The 20,163-nt window shown below is 40.7% G+C and overlaps 1 protein-coding gene across 11 annotated transcripts in view; it reads left to right on the top strand.

Annotated features, from left to right (window-relative positions):
• The window catches only part of DMD (dystrophin), a 1,937,833-nt gene that overhangs the window by 886,991 nt on the left and 1,030,679 nt on the right, over nucleotides 1-20,163 (top strand). For all 11 annotated transcript variants that reach the window (XM_073357918.2, XM_073357898.2, XM_073357881.2 and 8 more), the window contains one exon: nucleotides 3,282-3,454. In XM_073357918.2, coding sequence (XP_073214019.2) covers nucleotides 3,282-3,454 — 173 coding nt within the window. The remainder of the gene's footprint in view (nucleotides 1-3,281; nucleotides 3,455-20,163) is intronic.

Genomic DNA, 20,163 nt, shown 5'->3' with positions numbered 1-20,163 from the left:
TAGCTCCCTGTAAGCCAACCCTGTAAGCCGTGTCATCAGTCGCCCCTCCCTACATCAGAGCAAGGGCAAACAATCGTGCATCTGAGTTGAGAGTGCTGTCCAGAGCAGTCACAATGGAGCACTCTGGGTTAGCTCCCGGAGGCCAATACCGTCGAATTGTGTCCACAGTACCCCAAATTCGACCCGGCAAGGCCGATTTAAGCGCTAATCCACTTGTCAGGGGTGGAGTAAGGAAATGGATTTTAAGAGCCCTTTAAGTCGAAATAAAGGGTTTGATTGTGTGGACAGGTGCAGGTTTACATCGATTTAACGCTGCTAAATTCGACCTAAAGTCCTAGTTTAGATCAGGGCTGAGGCCATATACTTCAGAAAAAAGTGAGAGAGAGAAACAGAGATGCGGAGCAATGTGGGCAGAGTCTGGGCAGATAGTGGGTGGCTAGGGAATACTGGCAGGAGAAAAGATGAGTTGGACAGTTTGCAGGAAGGAAGTACCAAATGTGGACTCTGTCAAGCAAGAGTCTTGGCAAGCTTCAAAAGAGAGACTGATCTAATTCAGCGAGACCCTTCCAAACAGAACTACTACAGAGATACAAATGAAAAACAACTCACCAAGCAACATATGTGTTTTTGTGGCACTGGAATCTCTGAAATGCCCTCGACAAGATATAGGAATGTATGACCTGCTTGTGAGCAGCCTACAGAATTTGTGGCTAAAACATATGTAAGAAAAGGTTGAGTTCATCCATATTACCCCCCTGGAATAGTGCTGAGGATGGTGTGCCATACAGTACTGAGGTGTTTGTGAGGAACGAAGAGTTTTTCAAGTTAAATACGTATAGTGCACATGCTTGTCTTGTGAATTGTTTGTAAGTCTCTAATATGTATAATGTTATGCTGAAGTTTTTTTATATATTTGGGTTATTCAGTAGAAAACCAATATTTGCAGCCTTCCACGTGCTGTAAAGACAAAGGAACAGAAGGAAAGTTGTAAATTATGGCTGTTTAGTAGATTGACCAATGTGCCAGAGGAGGTCAGCTGCTTGAAGAAATAGTTTTCTCTGGTACTCAGATTCATTTCATATTAATCCACAAAGTGAAATTTTCATTTTTAAAATTTTTTTTAAAGGAAGTTTTATGCTGGAGTTACTAGTGCACCTTCTACTTTGCATTGGATTTTCCCAACAAATTCATGTTTTAAAAAAAAAAAATTGGTAGAGCTGAAAGGGGGAAAAATGTGGTAGACCGGACCCCATCCATGGTATGGTTTAATGTCTTCATAAGTGTTTTATGCCTTTTCAGGAACAGGACAGGAGGAGGCAGCTGTTGAAAACATCAGCCCATTTCTTTTTCCTAAGTATTAATTATGTCCTTCCCAGTTACCTGTCAAGAGGAGACAGATATTTGATACTCCCCAGAATCGAAACAAGTTCCTGACTTAGTGATATGGTTTTCCCAAATGAGCATTTGGAAGGGGCCTTGCAAGGAAGAACCCGTATCTAATTAAGGATATTTGGGGAGACATCTCACCTATATCCCCTCCATCTCACCTCTGTCGTTACAGATCCTGATTTGGGTTGTAGAAGCTTATCCTTGGACATTATTAGGTTTTTAAGAATTGAGATGTGGAGGTTTAATTTTTACTTCCTGCACTCTCTTTGGGTTTATCCTATAGTTATGTCCTGTGCCCCCTTCAGCTTCCCTACTGAGACTTTGGACAGACTGAGGAAGTATGACTGTCAGTGTATGAATAGTCAAAGATCTAAGTAGGGAAACTGAAAGGGTCATTCCCAGGCATCCCAGAATTTACACTGAACTGACAATGGAGCAGAACTATTTGCTTTTCAGTAGTATTCTGTAGATACTCGTTCACGATCAGTAGACAAATGTTGAGTCAAGGTGATACAGTGGGTATAAGTTATTCGTGGTACTAATCACAAACACCCAGGAACCCTCAAAGCCTGGGTCTGCTAGAGCCTCTTATTTTATTTTTATGTATTTATTTTATGCCTGTGAGTAGGCTGCTTGGGCTGCAATTGACAATACTCCCACTACCACGAGTTTCGTCCAGCCACAGGCCACCAGAAGGGTACCACAATAGACTGTTTCACCTGCAGGCAGCCGGCACGGTGGGGGGCAGAAGTAGGGGGACTTACATTCACCCTCACTAGGGGTAGCACCCATCCAAAGCAGATGTGAAACAACTGGTGGAAGGGCAGAAAGAGAGGAACGGGAAACCTTTTTGATATGAGAAGCAGCACCGAGGAGGACTTCAAAGAGGGGAAAGGAAGGAAACGGACCACAGAGAGGAAGAGAGGTTCAAGGTTGTGAAGCTACATTCACTGACACTTGTAATGTGCTTTGGAATTCTTGGATGGAAGGCAGAATAGAAATAAAAATATTATGTATATATTACTTTACACAGTGTACAGTCAATCCACATAATTCTCTGTCACGGGATTTAATGGAGTGACTGGATGGATAATTTCAGGACCACTCACAACATCTGGAGTTTTGAAAGTTTAAGATTATAAAACAATTTTAAATATGCTTTAAGGGTCAGGAAACAATTCTGTCCTCTTCTCTTTCAGTCCCCCAGTGCACACCATTCCATAGCTTGGTGCAATTTGGAGGATTTCACCTTCTTCTGAAACATCAAGAACTAACCACTTCTGTGGATAGAGAGTTAGACTTAAAGTTCTGATCTAGAATGGCCAACTCTGTCTTGTGAACATAGATGGCACATTCAGCAAAATTTAGTGTCAGTGGTACTCAATGTATTAATTATTTCAGGCTGTTCCATTCATATCTGTGGCATGTGTACTGAACACAAGATCTCACATATCAGAGACGTACAGCAGTAGTTAAACAGTTAAAGGTCCCTCCAGAAAATGAATGAGCCTGGCTAGCTTGCTGGATCATTTCTAAGCAAACTTGATTAACCAGGTGGTGTTTTGGAAAGGATGTGCAATGTAAGTTAAAAGAGGGTTTTGTTCTATTTCCTTATGAATAAACTGGGTTAAAGTAGTAGTAACCTTAACACATTATTTCCTGTGGAATTAATGACTAGCTGTGGTTAATGGCCCTCTGCTTCACCTCAAGCCATCAGTTCTCTCTGCAAGTTATTAATTCCCCAGGAAATGACTTGTGTCTCAATCATTATTGCTTAAGTATTGTAGGACTGTTATCATTGTCCAGGTTATTACGGTGTTTTTGTTTTATTTGTTTGCTTTTTAACAACAGCTGATGTTTCATTTTCTTTTTCTAAAAATTTGATGTTGCAGAAAGTTAAAGATAGCCTGGGGAGATTCTCAGGTCAGATTGAGGTTATTCGCAGCAAGAAGACATCAGCTTTGCAAAGTGCCACACCCGGGGAAGCTGCAAAGATACAGGAAAAGCTGACTCGGCTTAATTTCCAGTGGGAAAAAGTTAACAAGATGTACAGGGACCGACAGGCGTAAGTAACTTCTTTATATTGTTATTTATGATGAAGCTCATTAACGTTTGACTTACTGGTGTGATTGCTTCAGCTTCTGGTATCTAAGCACAGGAACATAGATATAATTTTTAAATTTAAATTCGAAGCAATTTCGTAAAATCTAAAAATATTTTGCCCAGTTGCCACTTGTGTTGCACTTTATATAATGCTATGTGTGTGCATGGCCATTTGCAGACAACTAAAAATCATATACCTCTCCCCTGAAGATTTTATAGTCTTAAGGCACTGATACAACAACTTTTCCATGCAAGAAAACCCCTTGTGCTCAATGAAAACCCTAATGATTTCAGGATCTGACCCTATGGTGGGGTATAGTTTTGAAAAAATCCATTCCAGTTTTAGAGATGTTTCAGGTTCCAGGATTATTCCCACTTGAAGTCCAAGGAATGTGTCTGGAATTGATAATAACGCTACGCTGAGAATAATCTTTTTTAAATGCACCCACTGAATATTAGATATTAGACAGCAAGGGAGGGTGATAAACAAAGGTATTGGAAAAGGTAGTCGAGCAATAATACAGTGGTGATCAATCATGAGATCTATTTATTTCTTTAGTACATATATTTTTATTTTGTTTGGAATGTGCGTTGGAATGGAAATCAGGTATGATGGGGTAAGTAGCCAAACCTGCCTTACTAATTAAAGTCTTGTTTGTGCTAGTATATATAATATAACATATGTCTAGCAATCCAGTAATTCATTTTATGCCCCATATACAAATCTATATTTAAAGCTTTTGGCATCCTTTACTAAAATGTCGAGGTTCCTCTAAGTCTTTCTTAAAATGTACCATTGGATGAGATACCAGATGTCATTGGAGATGTACCAAACTATGCACAAATGCCTCTGCCACTTGGGATATATCAAGTACTTGAGTAGCAGGTGTACTTTAAAACTAGCAATTAAGTTTTCCTTAATTAAAAGCTTGTAGCTTCAGCGTTCAAAACTTTTACTGCGTTACTACAGAATAGTACATGGTGATTCTTTTGAGACTCTAATTTGGAGACTACGATTCTAGCTTTGAAAATCCTTACATGTGTGAGTGATGCCATTGGAAGTATTCATATGAGTGTTTTCAGGATTGGACCTTATGTCTTGGATTTATAGCGAGATAATACTGTCAAAATACTGTGTAGTCTTAGTCCTAGAAATTCTTCTTGATAAATTACCGCAACTGTTCCCATCTACCCCAGAACAAGGAGTTTGACGTTTGCTGTAATGTCATTTTCCTCCTAATTTCATTTTTAAATGTGCTGATACAGTGTCCTGTCAGGTAGTCATCAGCATAGTATAGTGTCTGAAGAAGTACAGAAAGTGTTCCCAAAACACTTACTGGGGGCAGAAGGAGAATGAATGTACTAAAAATCTCATTTATAATTCAGAACCATTGGTATCATATAAATGGGTTAAGGGGGTGAACCCATGGTAGCAGTGAGAAGGGGAAAAAATGCTTTACTGTACTGTGGACCAACTCTTTAGTTTATCCTACCAGCCAAACCTAAGTAAACTAACTGGAATATGATGTTTATTAAAAATGAATTGATGGTGACAGGCATAATGTAGATTGTGTAGCAGTGTACATCTAGATAGCCATCCAGTAACGAACTTTTGTTTTGATTTATGCTTTGTTTTGGAGGATAAGCCAAGGAGGAAAATCAGGGAGAGTTAGTGGAAAGAATAATTCACTAATCCTTCTAATGCCATTGCTGTTTGGTTTCATCCTCTAAAGTGTAAATTAGAGAGACAGATGTATAATCTGGGAAGATTTCCAGGGTGTATGTTTGGGGCTTGTTGTTGTTGTTGTTTTTTAAAATAAGATAACTCAGCACTGGCTGCACTAACTAGGATTCTTTTGTTTGTCACAATGCCATTTGCAGCAGTGAAGATGAGGTATAAGTGCAGACTGGATGATAAAAGCAGCTCAGGTAGAGAGTAACACTGTTTTTTCAAAGCTCAGCTTCAGCCAAATTCTTATATTCCACACTAGTAAAATGAATGTTCAGTACCTTTTTGAGAGTCCCTCCCCACCTCATATACAGTGGTGGATTAGCCACTGGGCCAATGTGGCTTGTGCCCCTGGCTAATTGGGGGCCCCTGGAAAAATGGATGCCTCCATGCCCCAATCTGCTCTGCCAGCCCACCCGGTGCTCCTGTTGGAGAATGGGGTCAGGGCGTATGGGGTTGCCACACTCCGCCAGCCCTTTCAGCGCTCCTGCCGGGGACTGGGTTTAGGATGTTCCTGTACCCTGACCCTTCTCCCCGACAGGAGCACCAGTAGGGAGAAGTTGGGAAAGCCCCCAAACCCTGACCCTGCTCCCTGGGAGGAGCATGGGCAGGTTGGGGGGGACTGCAGGCAGAAAGGGTGGAGGGGGCCCCCATTTGTCCTGGCCCAGGGCCCCACAAAACCGTAATCTGCCTCTGCCTGTATAAATATTCTTGCACTGCTCTGCATGAGCCCTTATAAATATCCTTGCACTGTTCCAGAGTGAGGGAATAGAGTCTAAAGGTGAAAGCTGCAGACTGGAAGTTAACTCCTCCAATATTTTATTCCTAGCACTGCCATCATTTCCTCTATGCTTCAATTTACCCATATGTAAGATCTACTATAATAGTATTCAGCTCCACGGGCAGTTGTTTTGAGGTTTGTGATACAGCATGGCCAGAAGGCAGCAGGAGAGTGATATAGGAGAGAGATGTAAGTACCAGGATGAGGAGAAGGAAGAAGGATTTCTATAGATTAATTAAAAGCACCTGAAGCCAATTAGAGCACCTGAAGCCAGTCACCTGATTAAAACCCCCCTGCTTCAATCAGCCAGGGAAAGGAGTTGGAGCAGAGTGCAGGAGTTGAAGTAGAGGAGAGTTTGGAGAAGTGCCATGGCTGGCTAGAAGAGCAAGACCCTAGGTAAAGAGACACCCAGCTTGTGCAGAGAGAGAGGGCAGGAAGCTCCCAAACTGAAAAGCAGGAGAGGGAAGTAGCCCAGGGGAAGGAAGAACTAGTTCAAGTGGTTTGCCACTATCCCTAGGGCCCCTGGGCTGGGACCTGGAGTAGAGGGCGGGCCAGGGTCCCTCCCTCTCCACTACTCTTCTTTCGGTTACTAGTGGGACAGTAGATACCCTAGTTCAGGGGCAGAAAACTGCACCCTGACCCCCCCCCCCACAGGAAGAGGAAGCGCAGGACCCATCATAATTGTGCCAGCAATTTGCCACAGGATATATATATATATATATTATTTGTAAAGTATTTTGCGATCATCAGATGAAGGGCAAAGTATGATTATTTATTATTATTTTCCAACTGCAGTTTACTTAATTCTGTCCTATTTTGGTATGATTGACTATGATTATAACCTATGATCCATTCAACTGCTTTCTGGAATTGCACAGTTTTTTAAAAAAAGAAAAGGAGGACTTGTGGCACCTTAGAGACTAACCAATTTATTTGAGCATAAGCTTTCGTGAGCTACAGTTCACTTCATCGGATGCATTCAGTGGAAAATACAGTGAGGAGATTTATATACACACAGAACATGAAAAAATGGGTGTTATCATACACGCTGTAAGGAGAGTGATCACTTAAGATGAGCTATTACCAGCAGGAGAGCGGGGAGGTGGGGGGGAAGAAAACCTTTTGTAGTGATAATCAAGGTGGACCATTTCCAGCAGTTGACAAGAATGTCTGAGGAATGGGGGGGGGGGGGGGGAGGAAGGGAATAAACATGGGGAAATAGTTTTACTTTGTGTAATGACTCATCCACTCCCAGTCTCTATTCAAGCCTGAGTTAATTGTATCCAGTTTGCAAATTAATTCCAATTCAGCAGTTTCTCCTTGGAGTCTGTTTTTGAAGTCTTTTTGTTGTAATATTGCGACTTTTAGGTCAGAGATCGAGTGACCAGAGAGATTGAAGTGTTCTCCAACTGGTTTATGAATGTTATAATTCTTGACATCTGATTTGTGTCCATTTATTCTTTTATGTAGAGACTGTCCAGTTTGACCAATATACATGGCAGAGGGGCATTGCTGGCACATGATGGCTTGAAGTGGTTTCCATTAGGGTTTGCAGTTTGGTTCAATGGCTCTCAGCACCCCCACTGTAAAAATTATTCCAGCACCCCTGTCACCAAATGCCACTCAGTATATTTTCAGTATCCTCTTTATAATGAAGGAAGCTGCTTTAAGCAGTCTACCTTTTATTGGACATACTAGTTTAACACTACTGTTGTGGGGGTCACACCAGCTACTAAGCTCTTGTTTCAACTCTTATAGTCGGCTGACATCAGAGAGGTTTTTTTTTTTTTGTTGGGTGGTGGGGAGGAACCCCAACACACCATATTAAACTGACATGTTCATGCTACCCAAAACTCCTTGCTTCACAGGTTCTGCTGGGGAGGTCTGACAAACTGGAAAATTGCCCAGTGTGGTGTGTTAGATAGTTAATCATTTTACTTACTATTGGCCCACAAATCAGCTTTCTTCACCTCAGTATAGTAGTTGCATTGCAGACTTTTCCAAGCCACCCATAATTGAGTATCTGGGCACACATTTTATATTTTAGATCAGTTTGCTCCCAAATTTTCCCCAAAATAGAAAAAATTTACACCACAACTTCCACCACTACCTCACATCTTAGCAGCTGTATTAAATCTTCTGGGAGAATCAAAAATGGGACATACAGTACCTGCCAACAGACTATCAAAAGCAAGTTTTAGAATTCTACAGCATTTAAACAGGCTGAAAAGGGAAAGTGGCTGTATTCAGAAGCTTCCAGCAATAAACACTGGTGGCAGGCCACTAAAAACATCCTGCACTTATTTCCCGCAAGCTGCATACTGAGGACATTCATCCTAGTACAGTTACCTTAACACTGACCCATGGATTATTTTTATTATTTTTTATTTTTAATGTGTTGGAGGATTTTGTAGATTTCAAAGTCTAAATATATATACATAATATAATTACCATGTGATAGAATATTTTAGTAAAGCACTTATAATTATTTCTTGACAATAATGCTTTGTAGGTAGATTAATAGGAAAATATTATTTATTTCTGGTAAAATTTGTGTGTATGTATTTATTGTGGGAGACCAAGTTAGGGGGACTGTGATGATATATGCATTTTTTATACTTGGATAAGAGTAATAGGTTTGCTAATTGAGTGAACAATGTAAGATTGTTTATGTCCTTAATTTACTTTACTTGCTTTCATGTTACTGTAACTGATGAGATAGGTAATAACACTGTTGTCACTATGCAGCCGTAACTGGTTTTTGAAACTGTCATAAATATAAAGGGAAGGGTAAACCCCTTTGAAATCCCTCCTGGCCAGGGGAAAGCTCCTCTCACCTGTAAAGGGTTAAGAAGCTAAAGGTAACCTCGCTGGCACCTGACCAAAATGACCAATGAGGAGACAAGATACTTTCAAAAGCTGGGAGGAGGGAGAGAAACAAAGGGTCTGTGTCTGTCTGTAGTCCTCTTGGCTGGGGATAGACCAGGAATGGAGTCTTAGAACTTTTAGTAAGTAATCTAGCTAGGTATGTGTTAGATTATGATTTCTTTAAATGGCTGAGAAAAGAATTGTGCTGAATAGAATAACTATTTCTGTCTGTGTATCTTTTTTGTAACTTAAGGTTTTGCCTAGAGGGGTTCTCTATGCTTTTGAATCTAATTACCCTGTAAGATATCTACCATCCTGATTTTACAGGGGGGATTTCTTTATTTCTATTTACTTCTATTTTTTTATTAAAAGTCTTCTTGTAAGAAAACTGAATGCTTTTTCATTGTTCTCAGATCCAAGGGTCTGGGTCTGTAGTCACCTAGGCAAATTGGTGAGGCTTTTTACCAAACCTTGTCCAGGAAGTGGGGTGCAGGCTTTTGGGAAGTATTTTGGGGGGAAAGACGCGTCCAAACTGCTCTTCCCCAGTAACCAGTATTAGTTTGGTGGTGGTAGCAGCTAGTCCAAGGACAACGGGGGGAATATTTTGTACCTTGGGGAAGTTTTGACCTAAGCTGGTAAAGATAAGCTTAGGAGGTTTTTTCATGCAGGTCCCCACATCTGTACCCTAGAGTTCAGAGTGGGGGAGGAACCTTGACAGAAACAAAATTGTTGGTGTTTGAAATTTCACAGGGTTTTTTTTTTTTTGTTTTTTGCATGTGTACATCTTTTTCTTCTTGTTTTCCTTCTCTCTTATCCCATTGAGTGCTGACAAATGAAGAAGCAGTTATTTTTAAAATTTTATGATATAGACAGTGAATCTGGTCCTTAAATTAAAGGTGTGAGCAGTACTAGCCAAACTAAGGCCCACATCCTGTAAATAGGTGTGCTAATTGAAGGTCATTCATGCTCCAAGGGAAACTTGCAGGAGCCTCAGGCTATGTACATGCGATAGCTTATGCCGCTCAGGGCTGTGAATAAGACACCCCCTGCATGACAAGTTACACTGACCTAAGTGCTGGTGTAGACAGCAGCAGAGCTTCTCTTGCTGACATAGCTATCACCGCACGTGGGGGCTGAAGTAATGAAGTCAAAGGGAGAGCTCTCTCCCATCAGCTTAGACCATCTGCACGAGCAGAGCTACAGAGACACAGCTGCATTGGGGCAGCTGCGCTGCTGTAAGTTCTGTAGTGTAGCCCTAGCCTAAGACTAGGGCTCCCAAGGAAACTCTGCATAGATGGAGTCTATATTAGGACATCTGTTTGTAGCGTTGGGGCTAATAATGCACCTACTGAGTCCTGTGTCATTCCAAGCACACCTGAGAAGATCTGTATTTTGTCAAGCATACATCTTCAGCACAGCCCTGTGTTCGCTTCCAGTGCTGATAAAACCAAGTTAAGCCTCAGACCAAGAGAAGAATGTAGTTCTCTTGGTTCTACAGCTAGCCTCTAACCCAAAATGCCTCGTAGCTAAGTTACTGAAACGCTGTTTCTTAGTTATCACATCAGAAAAATGTAGCTAGTAATTCTTGGCAGTTAAACACTGTATTTTAATCTCAAGGCACCTTACATAGGGAGTGTGACGGGGTTTATGTACCCCACATTGGAGTTGAAGGGTTTAAGAAGCAACTCTGGGCCCAGGTGACCCTCCAGCCACACCTGCGGAGCATGCTCCTGATGGAGGTGGAACTTAAAAGGGAGCCAGATAGATCAGAAGCGGTCTGACAGGTTCGGGAAAGAGTCCTACCCTGAGAGCTCCTGAAGAAAGGTGCTGCAGAAGCCTTCTCCCAAACAGAGAGCCTGCCAAAATAACAGAAGGGTCAATTATTCTCATTTCTTTTACAAGACCCTGTTTTCAGTTGCTTAAAACTTTTCCAGATTTTAACTGTTCAGGCTGGAATTTTCTATGCTGGGTGTCAGCCTAAAGATGAAAGTTTTTGGAAAAATTCAGGGAAATTAATGAAGCCATTTTAAAGACCAAGGGTTGGGGGAAATGTTTTTTTTTTTTTGTCCACTTTAAAAAATTCTTGAGGTCTTTTCTTTCAAATGCTATAGTGCCCTTTGCTTCAGAGAAGTAATTTACATTTTGCAGAGACTGGACTTTGCATCATGGTATGTGCCTTTTGCCATCCGCTTATAAGTCTGACGAAATTTAGATGTTATAAGCATTTGAAAAAAATGGCTGTTTACCCATGTTCCATAGCTTAAACCTTCAAAATTAACAAAAATCTCCAAAGATTCCATCCTCCTGGAGGATGGTCGAGTCTTTTACAGCTCCAATGTGTGACAGCACCGCACATAAACATTCCCCCAGAGCATGCTTTCTCCAGCCCAGGGCCACAACTAGCTTTTCCTTGTAAAGCCTGTTTCTGGATGCTCTGGGTCAGGTCCTGGAACTGAGAGAAGTGAGCCTGTCTCTCAGGTGCTTTCTGTTACCCCCTTCTTGCACCCAGGCAGCATGCAGGAGGAAGCCATCTGAGTCAAAATGAAGAGGGGACAAGAGGTGGGCTTGTGGCATTGCAAGGGAGGGCTGCGGGAGTAACATAAGGACAGCCATACTGGGTTAGCCCAATGACCCATGTAGCCCAGTATCCTGTCTTCCGACAGTGGCCAGTGCCAGATGCTTCAGAGGGAAGGAAAAGAGCAGGGCAACTATTGAGTGATCCATCCCCTGTTATCCCCTTCCAGTTTCTGGTAATTATAGGCTTAGGAACACCCAGAGCATGGGCATGCATCTCTGACCACCTTGGCCATCGGCCATCAAAGGACCTATCCTTCATGGACTTATTTAATTCTCTTTTTAACCCTGTTATAGTTTTGGCATTCACAATTCTATAATGATAAGCACCATAGAAAAGCCTAAGAGGAAGTTAATAATTCTGTCTTCAGAGCAGGATTTGAATAGTTATGGTAAATAAGGCCTGGGGCCACACATTAAGGAATGAGAAGAAAACAAAATATTGAATAGCTGCTCAATAAGTGAACACTGTCCCTTATGTACACTGACTGAGGCAGGGTCCTATGGAAAAAATAGTTTGAGACCGTGTAATTAAAGACTGTATCAAAATCCATACACAAGGGGATCAAATTATGATTACATAGGCAGTCATATTCTTGCATTTCCTAACTCTTGAGTGCTTGACTTTGCAACTTTAATAATCTTCTTTTAACATATTTTGTATCTAATATGTAGTAACAAGGACATGTAGTGAACTGACAGCCAATCAGAATTTGGGGCACTGGTGTAATATGCTCTCTCTCTAATCTACCCTTTTCAGAAGAGGTGAGCAGAAGCTTCTAAGTGGCCTTGAAGGGTACAGCATATAGCCATCAAGGTGACAAAGGAATGGATAACCACGGTGGGGTCTGCCTCTCAAAGGAAATTATGCAGTTTCTTGGCTAGCTGAAAATGAAATAGACTTTGGCTGGCTGCTACTGCTGTCTTTAAATTAAGAAGCAGCCGTTTGAGATTGCACCCTGAGATTGCAAGCCACTTGGAGAATAGCGAGGCAGATGCTCTTACCCAAGGGAGCAGCCATAACCTTTGCCAGTTCCTCAAATGCTAACTCCTGCCAACAAGCATCATGTCTATCTTAACTGCGTTGAGCCTAAGCCAGCTGGCTTTCGTCCTGGTCTGTGTGCTTGGCAAAGTGGAGAAGAAAAGGAAAATAGTTCTGACTGGGTTTGATGATGGAACAGAATATTGGCATATAGATTAAACAGTGCAGCCACAAAGTATCACCCAGTGACTTCACACATGCTGAATAACCCTGGGTCAGGGCTGAAATACATGGGATTTCACAGCTGAGAGCTTCCGGAGGAGGAAAAAAGCAAATGGCTTAAACAACCCTTTTGGATCTCTCAGGAAGGAATGAGGGGAGCCACTTTTAAATGATTCCATCCTGCCCATAGCCAAGTCCTGCAAACAAGCCAGCAGTAGCTTCTGATCATGATGTTGAACTTTGTTATTAGAGCTAGTAGTATCAATGTGCATATCTGGATTCCTTCCTGGATTACAAGACCACATAACCACATCATAAACAGTTTGTGTTTTACTGATGACTGACTTTGCATTAAGCATTGTGAGCTGAAGTTTGGGGCCTGTGTCTGCTGTTATTGAGAGAGGTAGGGTTAACAGATAGCAAGTGTGAAAAATTGGGATGGGGGTGGGGTAGTAGGTGCCTATATAAGACAAAGCCCTGAATATTTAGACTGTCCCTATAAAATTGGGACATCTGGTCACCCTAGATCTCAGGTGCCAGTAAAGGAACAGATGCTGAGAACCTGTCACATTGGCCATATCCAGGAGCCCTTCTCTTGCCTTAGCTCCACATTCTGGTCCCAACAAACAGCAATTAAGTGACTTGCCAAATTCGCTTTAGACATCCTTAGCAGAGTCGGTATTTGAACCTAGATATCTTGAGTCCCAGTCCAATGCCTTAAGCACAAGACTATCATCTATCCTGTTTTATATTGGGACATTGATGTTTGAATTGGTGTTTCCCTCGAAGGGATTATTTTTACTCGTGCCCTACAACACGTGCAGCACAGTGGAGAGGCTAGTCACAAACCCAATCCTTGCAGGGAGGTGTGAATGAGAGGTAGGAGTCATAGACTGTAAAAAAGTTGTCACATGGGCTCTTCCTTCAGATCACAATTCCTCCAGAAGCACCCACTGTAGTGGTGCCCCTATGTACTCTTATTGCAATAGGGATTGGTCTTAGAGGCATAAGGTAACCTGTCCCTAAATGTGACTGGGAAGTGTACCCACAAAATTAAGTTTTTGACTATAAATAATATTCCTGCGTATATTTATGGGTAGTCTCACATTTGAAAACAAATGTTGGGTGTGTGTTTTTTTTCTAACTTTGTTTTCACACCTCCAGAAAAAATTCAGATTTCTCAGCTCTATTTGATACAACTGCAATGGAGACCAGTAAATGTCACAATGTAGTTTCTGATGTGTGTCCATAATAACAACATAGTTATGATGCAGGTTTTGCATTATTCAGGACCAGGAGTGATATGTTCTGGAAGCTAATTTCACACTGCTCATTACCAGCTAGGAGATTTGTTGTTGGCTGGAATTAAAAGGAGATTTAGGGCCTTCATATGTAATACACTTTGGTCCTTTGTGATTTTGCTTTGTCTCTACAGAAGTTTTTAGTTTTTATATCAGTTTATTTTAATAAAGAAGGTGGCAAAGAAAAGGAAAATAGATTGTTAGTGGTTTTCACAATATTTCAGTGCCACTGGATACAGCCCCAGACTAGGTGGGAGCATACTCCTCTGACTTAACTTTGAATTACCTTTCTCCTTCCCCCCTTTTCATTCCCCAGAATCATTAGAAATAAGATTCATACAAGTAACTGTCATCAACTCTCTCTCTCTCTCTCCCTCTCTCTCTCATGGATCCCTTTTTTGTTAGATTTCAGATAAAATAGATGATCATTAGTCTAACTGGTAGCCTATGTCTTTGTGGAAGATAGGTCTTTATTGAAAGAGACAGAAAAGATTTCAAATAGGGATCTGAATCAGTGATATGGAACCATAGAAATGTAGAGCTGGAGGGCAACTTGAGAAATCAAGTCTAGCTCCCTGTGGTGTGGCAGGATCAATTAAACCTAGACCACTCCTGACAGGTGTTTGTCCAACTTCCTTTTAAAAGCTTCCAAGGATGGGGATTACACAATCTTCCTTGAAAGCCTATTCCAAAGCTTAACTACCGTTATAGTTTGTGGTATAGTATTACCCCCAGATCCTTTCCGGCAGTACTACCAACTAGCCAGTTATTCCCCATTTTGTAGTTGTGGATTTGATTTTTCCTTCCTAAATAAAGTACTTTGCACATGGCTTTATTGAATTTCATCTAGTTGAATTCAGACCATTTCTCCAATTTAAAGTCACTTTGAATTTTAAAACTCTCCTCCAAAATACTGGCAACCCCTTACGGGTTGGTGTCATCTGCTAGTTTTATAAGCGTACTCTCTACTCCATTATACAAGTCATTAATGAAAATATTGACTAGTATCAGGCCCAGGACGAACCGCTGTAGGACTCCAGTAGATAGGGCCTCCCAAATTGACAGTGAACCATTGAGAGCTACTCTTTGAGTATGGTCTGTCAACTAGTTGTGCACCTACCTTATAGTAAATTAATCTAGACCACATTTCCCTAGTTTGCTTATGAGAATGTCATGTGGAACAGTGTCAAAAGTCACAGTGCAATCAAAGGATATCCTGTCTTCTGCTTCCCCCCATTCACTAAGTCAAATATCCTATCAAAAGGAGGAAATAAAGTGAGTTTGGCATGATTTGTTCTTGAAAGATCCATGCTGACTATTCCTTATAACTGTATTATCCTCCGGGGTTTAAAAATTGATCGTTTGATAATTTGCTCGAGTATCTTTCCAGGTATTGAAGTTAGAGTGATTGGTCTATAATTCCCTCAGTTCTCTTTGTTCCCCTTGTTAAAGATATGTACTATGCCCTTCTCCAGTCTTATGGGACCTCTCCGATCCCATTCTCAAAGATCATTCCTAATGTCGTCGAGATTGCTTCAGCAAGTACTTTAAGAACCCTAGGATGAATTTCACCAAATCCTGCTGACTTGAATACAGCTAACTTATCTAAATATTCTTTAACCTGTTCTTTCCCTATTTTGGCTTGCATTCCTTCTCCATGTTGTCTATATAATTGTGTTGAGTATCTGGTTATCATTAACCTTTGTAGTGAAGACTGAAGCAAAATAGGCATTAAGCACCTCAGCTTTCTGATGTCATCATCTATTAGCCCTCTTTCCTCACTAAGTACAGGACCTATACTTTCCTTCATCTTTCTCTTGCTTCTAGCATATTTAAAGGACCTCTTCTTATTGCCTTTTTTGTTCCTTGTCAGATGTAACTCATTTTGTACCTTAGCCTTTCTGATTTTGTCTCTACATACTTGTGCTGTTCTTTTGTACTCCTTATAAATTTGACCATATTTTCACTTTTTATAGGATTCCTTTTTGATTTTCCTGATGGAGCCATGATTGGCCTCTTACAATTCTTCCTATCTTTCCTTTGCATTTGAACAGTTTGCACTTGTGCCTTTAATATTGTTTCCTTGAGGATCTGCCAGTTCTCTTGAACTCCTTTATCCCTTAGATTTTCTTTCTATGGGACCCACCAGTTCTCTGAGTTTGTTAAAGTTTGCTTTTTTTGTTGCCCATTATCCTTATTCTGGTGCTCTCACTCCTTCCTTCCCGAGACTCATAAAACATGTCATTTCATGATCATTGTCACCCAAATTGCCTTTAATTGTCAGATTCACTACCAACTTCTCCCCACTGGTCAGAATCAAGTCTAAAATGTCTGTTCCCCTGGTTACTTCCTCCACTTTTTGAAACAAAAAGTTGTCTCTGATATATTCCAAGAACTTATTGTAGATTTTATGTTTTGACATACTTTTGCAACAGATGTCTGGGTATTTAAAGTTTCCCATTACTACTAAGTCCTGTGCTTTGGATATTTCTGGTATTTGTTTGAGAAATGCCTCATCCACCTCCTCTTCATGATTTGGTGGTCTATAGTTGACACTGCCCCCCCACACACACACACCCCGTGATATCACTACCCCTATTTTTTAATCCTTTTCTCTTTTCCCAGATATAAAGTAGGGTTTTGTTAGAACTGTAGTTTGTGATCTAGTGCATGGGCATATTTCCAAAGAGTTAAAGGCCTTGAACAGTCTGCAAAATGTTTGGGTCCTAAGTCAGATCTTTTCAAGTTTTCCTTTATTTTTCTTGTTTTCTGTCCCCAAGCAGTTTTTAGTTGTAGTCCTTAGATAGCCTCATGATGGATTTGGATCCATTCAGTAATAACTTATTGGAGAGCTTACTGTATGAATTTATTGGTTAAGTTTAATAGGGGGCTTTTGGGCGGGAAAAACAGCAGAAAGGGAAGAATGGATCAAGACAAGCCATTTTTCAGCAAACAGTTGAGAGCTGTTAGACAATGTCAGGAAGGAAAACGCCTGAGATCACAGAAGGTCAAAAGCACTATGGGAGGTTTAAAAAGGATCACTTTCTAACAGGGTAGCTGTTAAGGGAAACCAGACTGGAGGACGTCTGAAAAGTTAGGCCTGCTAGGTTACTATTAGGGGATGGGGAGGCTTTAGGTTAAGATAGACATACATGTGCACTGTTGGTTGTTATAAAATCTATTTTTCTGCGGTGCTCTGGGTCCTTCTGTTAAAATAAACAATAATTTGGTTTTAAGCAGAGTGTGTGATTGCTGTGTACTACATATTCCCAAAGGAAAGGACCACAGGTGTCCAAACGATGGGTCCTAGCCAGAGAGAGAAACCATTCATATTTACACCCCCAGGATGGGCAAAGAAACGAGGCCTGACGCCTGGGCTAGATGTACTCAGAGACAAGAGGGGACAGAGGTGCATCTAGCCCTATAACTTTGGCACACCTATCCTACTGCTAATGTAGTAAAATTTCTGTTTTCCCAAGAGCACTTCTTATTGATACTGTAACATGTATCCAACTTAATGAAATGTCAGAAAAAATGTCAATTCATATATAAATGTGAGCACAGAATAAGGGAATGTGACAATTTGATATGACGGGAACCAATGATGAATGATTTTAAAATTATTAATCCTATTAGGCTCACAAAGGAGACAGTGTCATGCCACTCCTACTGTGTCCTGTGGTTTGCTCTCCATTCAGGACAATTAGGGAAAAAGGAACAAATTCATCCAAGTATGAACTGGTGTGCTCCCATTGCAGTCATTGGGAAGTGTAACCACTTACTTAGGCTGAATTTGGCCTGTACAACATAAAACATTAATGAATCAAGTATGTAATTCAGATGGTGCATACATTTTTGCAAAACTTGGAAAACTATTGAAAACTTGCATTTGTCAAAAGAAGAAAATTGCTTGTACATTCACCTCACTTTTTAAAGCCAAATATAAAGCAGTTTTTACAATGTTAGACTGTCACAGCTTCTTGACAGTCTTGTTTGTGTGTTTTTCTTAATAGACTTCTTTATTGCAGCATTGCCCCTTCTTATAGCCATTGGAGTTCATTTTGGACTGAGTGATAAAGTGAATAGCTACTGAGATGAGAATTTTTCAAGTATTATGGAAGGCATTGATAAAGCTAATAGAACACTTGTTAGAGAGACGCGCTCTATCCTTTATCTACCAACTGTTCCCAATCTGGCACGCTGCATGACAACACTGAGTGTATATTGCGCTTTGATTTTTGTGAAAAATTCAATAAAAAGTTAATTACAATGAAACTAAGAATAAATGGGGAATTTGAGCTGAACTATTTCACACAAAGGGTAACAAACATACAAAATAAGCTACCACATTAGGCAATTAAATTGTAAATGTGTTTGTGACACTTACAGTGGATTGATTTCTGAAGGTGAGGATTGAAGGAGATGGCGAATGAGGAACGTGGGATTAAGATGAACAGAAAAGGGCAGAGGTATGGGATCCTAAGGCCTTTTCCTCACATTAAAATTACTTAAATTCTTTAGAGGGGAAACAAACAAACAAAAAAAGAAGAAAATAAACTTTTAATCAGAAAACACAACTCTTTGTGCTAAATCCTGTACTTTAAATTTGTACTGTAGCCTGGAGTATTTGAACGTCTTGCAGCATTTGGCAAAAAATGAGCTGCTGGTGCACAAGTCTCTCTCTTCCTGCTTCCCAACATTTACAATGTAAGCTAAAAATTAATCAGGTTTTGTCACTAATCAGGTTTCTATTCTGTTTTGCTCTGGTTCTCATTCCCTTCTACATAAGTTGTTATAGATTGCCCATCACCAAGCTATCTGAGAGTGTAGTGCATTAGATGATGTGACTGCACGGCTGTCACACATTGTTTGTTCTCTTGTCCTTTTCCTGGGGGGAGATGTATGTACAGTAGAGTTTCATTTTTTTTTTTAAATATAAACTTACCTGTTGCTATGTGATTATGTTAGAGAAGGCAAGGTCAAAGAAATGAGTCTTGCACTTGGAGCGGAAGGTGATGAGGTTTTTGATGGCCCTTACTTCCTGTGGGATTTCATTCCTCATTCTCGGACTGTCCCTAGATGAGATTTATTGTTAGGCTATGCCTATGCTACGGGTGCTACAGTATCGCTTTCTACAGCAGTGAAAGGGATTTTTCCATCATTGTAGTTAATCCACCTCTCCATCAATATAGCAGTGTTTAGGTCAGCTGAATTGCTTCACTCAGATATGTGAATTTTTCACACCTCCAAGTGATGTATCTAGGTGAACCTAAATTTTAAGTATAATCCTGGCCTTAATGTAGAGGGTGCCATGGGAGTGCAATTGTTGACCAGTCTCTGTCACAGAGCTTTAGATGGTCTTTTAGATGTCCTGGATCCACTTTGATTATAAGTTTCAGAGTGACAGCCGTGTTAGTCTGTATTCGCAAAAAGAAAAGGAGTACTTGTGGCACCTCAGAGACTTACCAATTTATTTGAGCATAAGTTTTCGTGAGCTACAGCTCACTTCATTGGATGAAGTGAGCTGTAGCTCACGAAAGCTTATGCTCAAAGCTTATGCTCAAATAAATTGGTTAGTCTCTAAGGTGCCACAAGTACTCCTTTTCTTTTTGATGATAAGGACAAAGATCTTGAACTTGGCTTGAAATTCTAAGGGAAGCCAGTGTAGGGAGCAGAGAACAGATTTGATGTGCTCACACTAGCCTGTGTTTTTGAGGAGATGCACTGCAGCACTGTACACTAGTTGGAGTTTCCTGAGTGATTAAGGCTTCATGTCCAGTATATTGTATTATTGTATTCCAGCCAAGAGGTGACGAAGACATAAATAACTGAGGCCAGGTCTTCGTCCACCACAATAGCATGGAGTCATCTAGCTATTGAAGTTATCTAGCTAACTGAAGATAGCAGAAAGCATTTCTCGTGGATACTGCTATGTGAGGGTTCAATGTCAGTGATGAATACAAAAGAACTCGTAGGCTACAGACTAAATTGATCAGTTGTTGGGGGGATGGGGGTGTTCAATCAAAGGAGACTGCAACGTGGCTGCACACTCTTTTAAATACTTTCCTCTGCCCATCAGCTCTGTCTTGCTCAGATGTAGCACCGGCCAACTGTTCTTCATCATGAGCTGATTTTATCCCACAACTGAACCATCTTGATATAGTTATGCTGCCTTCATCACCATAGATTCTTCCAATCGGACTATAAAGCAATA

This window comes from Lepidochelys kempii, chromosome 1 (assembly GCF_965140285.1).
Source record: "Lepidochelys kempii isolate rLepKem1 chromosome 1, rLepKem1.hap1, whole genome shotgun sequence".
NCBI lineage: Eukaryota > Metazoa > Chordata > Testudines > Cheloniidae > Lepidochelys > Lepidochelys kempii.
Note: the sequence above shows the minus strand (reverse complement) of the source record. Positions and strands in the feature narration are given on the sequence as shown.